This window comes from Elephas maximus, chromosome 2 (genome assembly GCF_024166365.1).
Source record: "Elephas maximus indicus isolate mEleMax1 chromosome 2, mEleMax1 primary haplotype, whole genome shotgun sequence".
Taxonomy (NCBI): Eukaryota; Metazoa; Chordata; class Mammalia; order Proboscidea; family Elephantidae; genus Elephas; species Elephas maximus.
The window spans coordinates 126346889-126352997 of NC_064820.1; the positions used below are offsets into that span (position 1 = coordinate 126346889).

Genomic DNA, 6109 nt, shown 5'->3' on the forward strand with positions numbered 1-6109 from the left:
TAAAGTTAATTATTAATAAGCTAAATTCCAAGTTCCTCCAGGTAGTATAAAAGAAAAAAAAAAAAATCAGAGAAATACCCATACCTAACTAGCAAGTAAGTACTAAGGATAAGCAAGTATTTCAGTTTTTCTCAAGGATGCAGAGGATACCCATTAGGGCCCTCTTCTGAGACAGACCTACAACATTACTAACATGTATATTCAGTAAAATATTTCTTTCATGAGAAGTGAGATTAAGAATACTCTAACAGATCAAAACCAATATGTACTAATTTGCAACTGTGAGAAAAATCCTACAAAGTCTTAACAAAGTATCTCAGACTCTCATCTTAAAGCAAGTAAGAAACCTAAACACTTTAAAGATAAAAAGACAACTGGGACATAAAAACACGTATCATAGCAACCTATCCTAGAAAATAAATATGAAAAGATTGTAAAGCACATTAGAAATGTTTTCTACAAATTTTAATTGATAAACCGTCATAATCCACACAGGCAAACTGTGGGCACAGCTGCAATATGCTCATCGGCAGCAGTCTTAATTCCTTTATTAATTATATTTGATAAAACACTTTCTAAACCATTCTAAAAAGTCTTACCAAAAAATGACCCCCACACATACACACACAATACCCTGGTGAAATGGGAGAAAACACCAGTATTTCAAATATCTCAACAATTATAAAATGGGTTAATTTCGGAATTTACTTAGCCTCAAACATGAACTACCCCAAGGCAGCACAAATACAGTACTTTGAAAACAGTTACAGTTTATTTTTAAGGTATAAAAAATAGTCATTATGGGTTTTTATTTCTTGGAAAAATTATTTAAACATGTGTCAATGTCGTTGATTGTCAAGAATTCCAGTTAAGTTCTGATCGAAGTCAAATATGCCAAGCACTTTTTATTGAACATATCATGGCTTGCTTACATGGTTCTTTATCATCACTATTATCATTTGTTGTTGTTGTTAGTTGCCTGGAGTCAATTCTGACTCATGGCGACCTCTATTCACTATTGGGTAAACACCAGACCAACATCAACACCAGACTGTCGATATATTCTCAAGTAACCCTTCCTACAAGAACTAAACATTTAAAGAAAAACTATCACAACTCTACCACTAAAATTTGAAGGGTTACTTTCCTTATGATTCCGAAAACGACAGCCCTAAAAAGCTAATAGCCAGTAACTCTAAAATCCAAGTTCTATTTGAATGTACAGATGATCTTTAACAGTGTTTAAAATGTTACAGCATGAGTAGGTCAAAAATGACCCGCCCCAAATCAAAAGCCAACTAAAACAATTATTGATGTACATTACTTTTAATGATCAAGACTGACTCTAACCCATTGCAGTCAAGTTGATTCTAACTCACAGCGACTCTGTAGGACAGAGTAGAACTGCCCCACAGCGTTTCTAAGGACAGGCTGGTAGATTCAAACTGCCAACCTTCTGAATAGCGGCCTAAGCTCTTAACTACTGCACCACCAGGGCTCCAGAGCATATTAATTTGGACTTCTTAAGAGCCCCAATAAAATAACGAAGGCCTGATGTTGTGGTTGTGTACCAATAAATCGATTCTGACTTGTAAGTGGTGCAAACAGTTTGTGCATGAGCCCTGGTGATGCAGTGGTTAAATGACAGGTCAGCAGTTTGAACCCACCTCAGGAGAAAGATGTGGCCATCTACTTCCATAAACATTACAGCCTTGGAAACCCTACGAGGCAGTTCTACTCTGTCCTATAGGGTCGCTAAGAGTCAGAATGACTCTATGGCAATGAGTTTTACTAACCTAAAGGTGGGCAGTTTGAACCTACACAGCACCACCTCGAAAGAAAGGCATGGTGATCTGCTTCCATTAAGATTAAACCCAAAAATCCATCGCCATCCTGTCAATTCCAACTCACAGCAATCCCACAGGGCAGAGGAGAACTGCCTTATAGGAATTTCAAGGCTATAAATCTGAAGCAGACTGCAAAATATTTGTCCTGTAAAGTGGCAGGTGGGTCTGAACTGCTGACTTTTCAGTTAGTAGCTGAGTATTTAACCACTGAGCCTCCAGGGCTCCCTTAAGATCCCTAAAAAAGCCCAAACCCACTGCCGTTGAGTCGATTCTGACTCATTTTGACCCTATACAACAGAGTAGAACTGCCCCATAGGGTTTCCAAGGGTTCGAACCACTGACCTTTTGGGTAGCAGCCAAGTGCTTAACCGCTGCGCCACCAGGGCTCCTCTCCAAGAAAACCTTATGGAGCAGTTCTATTCTGTAACACATGGGGTTTCCATGATCCGGAATCAAGTCGACAATAGTGGGTTTTATCGTTAATAATATGAAACAAGCATGAGAAATAAGACAGGCAGAGAAATACATGGGATAACCAGATCAGCATGTCTTCTAATGCTTCTAATGTTTTTTTCACATATACAAATAAGACAAAAATATGCAACACAACCTTATATTCAGAATCAATAAATGCAAAACTACAAATCAAATCCTGTTTAAGCAGTTTTATCAGTTATAACATAGGAAAAATCCAAACATGGAACCACAAATAGCCCTTAACCAATAACCATCCCTTTTTCAGCACTATCAAGTCAATACTGTATTTGTTTGTAAATGGTGAATAAAACGTCAAAACAAAATCTCTGAAAAGGTGCCTTATTTAAAAACATTTCGTATAGAAAAGGAATCCATTGTTCCCCTTTGAGGGTTTTTCAAAATAGAAAATGTCACTTCAAAGATTATTTACATAAAATAGAACCAGAACAATACATTACTCTCCAACGAACACACTGTACCAAAGTCTTCTATGGGGAAGGGAGGCATTCAAACATTAGTTTGTTAAATTTCTTCCTTCATTTTAAAATGTATATAGATTTTTAATAAACTGACAATATGAAACCGTAACCCAATAATCCTCACCCTGTAAAGTTACTTATTAACCTTTAAATAGACTATTACGGATCTACACTTCCTGCAGGTCACCTGCCATCTTTCCCAGCTTATGGAGCCACTAGGGGTATAAACCAGTCTGTACTTTCAACACTGATAACAAACAACTTCACAATCGGTTTTTTAAAAAAGGATAATTGCGTTTCATTCCCCCCGTATACCTGGCATCCATCAAAGGTCCCAGTACACAGTAGGTGCTTAGTGAATATCTGCTGAGTAAATGATGAAGTTTAATTACATTAATGCATTTTTTTTTTTAAGTTCAGAGTTCTCCCTTGCTCCTAAAGCAACTCACGGCCATGTCACAGTCCCTCAAAAGCACATAGAACTTCTTTATTTACAATGAAAGAGAAAGTTGGGTTTATGGAGTCTCAAAAGAACAAAATACAATCAAAGCACCTCTTCTTTATCTTTTCCATTCTTTTGAAAGAAAATAAAAAAGCTTATTTTTTTTTAAAAGTCTACCAACTTGTCTCAAAATGAAAAATTCCACGTTGAATGTATTTTTATACTGATAATATTAACAATAACTGGTTATTCATCAACAGTGTTGGGTAAAAACCAAAACCAAGCATATATAACCAAAACTACATGGCGTTTGCCAATGTTTCTTCTTTAACCGGAACCAAGAGGGTACGTGTCTAAATTTGACTCGAGATGAGACCAGCTTTGTCTAATTTTTCACGATTCATTCATTCATTCAACAAATATTTTACTGAGCATCTACTACATACATGCCAGGCCCTTGATACAAAACGTTTAAATTTTGTTTTTAACCGCATTATCACCACCAAATTCTCCTATAACAGCTTATTATTTAAAATAATAGCAGCTAAAGTGGAGTCCCAATGTTCTTTCATGTACCTATGAAGTCGGCCGAACGGGGTTCCTTTTCAGCGATTAATGCGGCATCAGCGAGCCGCTACCTACCACACCCGTTACCAAAAATCACAACCTAAGCCGCCAGCGCTGAGATAAAACAACCTGTAAGAGTAGCAGGAGCTCTTCCGAGGAGGTGGCCAGGGTTTCTCTCCGTGGGCCCCGGAAGAACCGCAGAGAGATCCGCGAACTAACGCGCCGAGTGCCTGGGGCAAGTGTGGGCTCCTGAGCCGAAGATGGGTCCCCACCGCTGCGAAACCTTCACCTGGAGGACCCCCGACCCTCACTGCGGGTCCCTCGCGCCACCCTCCCGACTTCTAGACCTGGAAAGTCGGGGAGAGGGGGGTTCTTCATTTCCATTTTACATCAGGCGGGCGGTTGGCTTCCCCAGCCGCCCGCCGGCCGTGCATTTTGAACTGATCATGTAACAATTTCTCAGACGGAACAGAAGAAAAACCAAAGGCAGGGTCCTCCAGAATGAGGACCTCGCCCAGACCTGAAAATGGAGCCGCAGGCTCAGCCCGGAGCCCGCAGCGTCGGGCAGGCAGGGCGGGCCGCGCTCGCCCGGGAGCCCTCAGGAGCGGGGGATAGGGTCGACCGACCCCAGCCCCAAGGGCCGCGGCGACGAGGCTGGGGGTCCGCGCTGCACTCACCGTCGCCTTTGTCTGAGCGGTCCGCTCCGGCCGCAGCCGCTCTCGGCGCCGGCTCCGCGGCTCCTACCGCCCCCACGCCCGCAACTGCGCTCCCCAGCGCGCACGCCGCTTCCTGGCCCCCTCCCTCGCCTCCCAGGCTCGCGCGCAGGCGGCGCGAGGGGCGGTGCGCGCTCAGAGAGCTGCAGGAGGGCCCGCGCCGCCGCGCAGCTGCCGCGGTCGCCGCGCCGGCCCCGCCCCCAGCCCCGCCCCGAAGACGGCCGGCGGACGGTGGACCCCGCCCGGGACCCCAGCGAGGCGCAGCGTCCCCGGGCGGCGCCGGTTGGGAAGCTGCTTCCCGAGTGCTCTGAGGGCGCCGAGCCGGGGCTGAAGACCGTGCAGGAAGGGACAAGCCGGGAAGATGGCGACCAGGACTGGGCGGGAGCGCGCAGGAACCCCTCCCCAACCCCGCCGAGTCGCGGGCCGTCGGCGAGCGTCCGGCCTCGGCTCCTAGAGCTGGGCCGCCGCCGCCCGCGCCCCCTCCACAGACGGCGCGGAGGAGCTGCGCCTGCGCGCGGCGCGGGCCCGGACTGGGACTGGAGAGCGAGGGTCGATCCTGAGCCGTCGGACAAGCGCCAGTCAGTTGAAGTTGGTAGCACTTGAGAGATCGGTGCACTGAAATCCTCAACCACCGCTTATCTTTCAGAGTCGTTACGTCCGTCGTTGTTAACTGGCTTGTAGCCGAGAACATCCACCTGGCACTGGCATATAAAGTGTATGAAAATTACTCATCCGCTGCACCCCGTGACTCCTTCAGCTTATTTTACATGTTCAAGAAATCAGAAACAGTGTCCCTATATACCAGTCAACGCTCCGCCAAAATACCTACAAAACTTTATCATGTGATCAAAAGGATAGGAAAAGACCGCAGTACCACTTAAAGAAGTTTTCAGGCCTGCAGTAATTTCAATATAGTACGGTAATGCATGTCTTTCTTCCATCCCTGCTGATAGAAAGGTATCTTTCTAGTTGTTTAAAAACTTTTGGAATCATCCTTGGCTCCTTTCATTCTCTCATGTTCACGTCCAATCCGGAATTAGGTCAAGAAAATGTTCACGTCCAATCCGGAATTAGGTCAAGAAAGCCTTTTGGTTTTACCTTCAAAATAAATGCAGAATCAGACCACTTCTCATCGCTTGCGTTACTTCCATCATGTGTGGCCTCAATTGTATTTCATTGGCCTCCTAACTGATCTCCCTACTCCCATCTTTGCCCACCATCAACACAACAGCCAGACTACCCTCTTACAAGGGAAGTCAGCTCATTTCTTATCTAATGAAAATCCTCCGATGGCTCACTATTTGATTCAGTGTTACACTGCAAAGCCGAAGTCTTTAAAATGGCCTACACGGCCCTTGGACTGTCCTTTTCTTTGTACCTCTCTGACTCTATCTAAAACCGCTAGTTGTTGCTTAAATATGCCAGACTCAGTCTTCGGGAAAACTATTCCCTCCGACCGGAACGTTCTTCCCCCAATGTCATCTTCACTTCCTTCAACTCCTTGCTGAAATCTCACCTTAGCAATGATGCTTGACCACAATATTTAATATTACAACCACCTCACTCCAACTCTCAATCCCTCCT

General features: G+C 44.6%; 1 protein-coding gene across 1 annotated transcript in view; it reads right to left on the reverse strand.

Moving 5' to 3' along the window:
- Positions 1-5216, reverse strand: part of LOC126066830 (translation initiation factor IF-2-like) — a 69491-nt gene extending 64275 nt beyond the window's left edge. The window contains exon 1 of the mRNA XM_049868225.1: positions 4490-5216. Coding sequence (XP_049724182.1) covers positions 4490-5216 — 727 coding nt within the window. The remainder of the gene's footprint in view (positions 1-4489) is intronic.
- Positions 5217-6109: the final 893 nt, after the last annotated feature.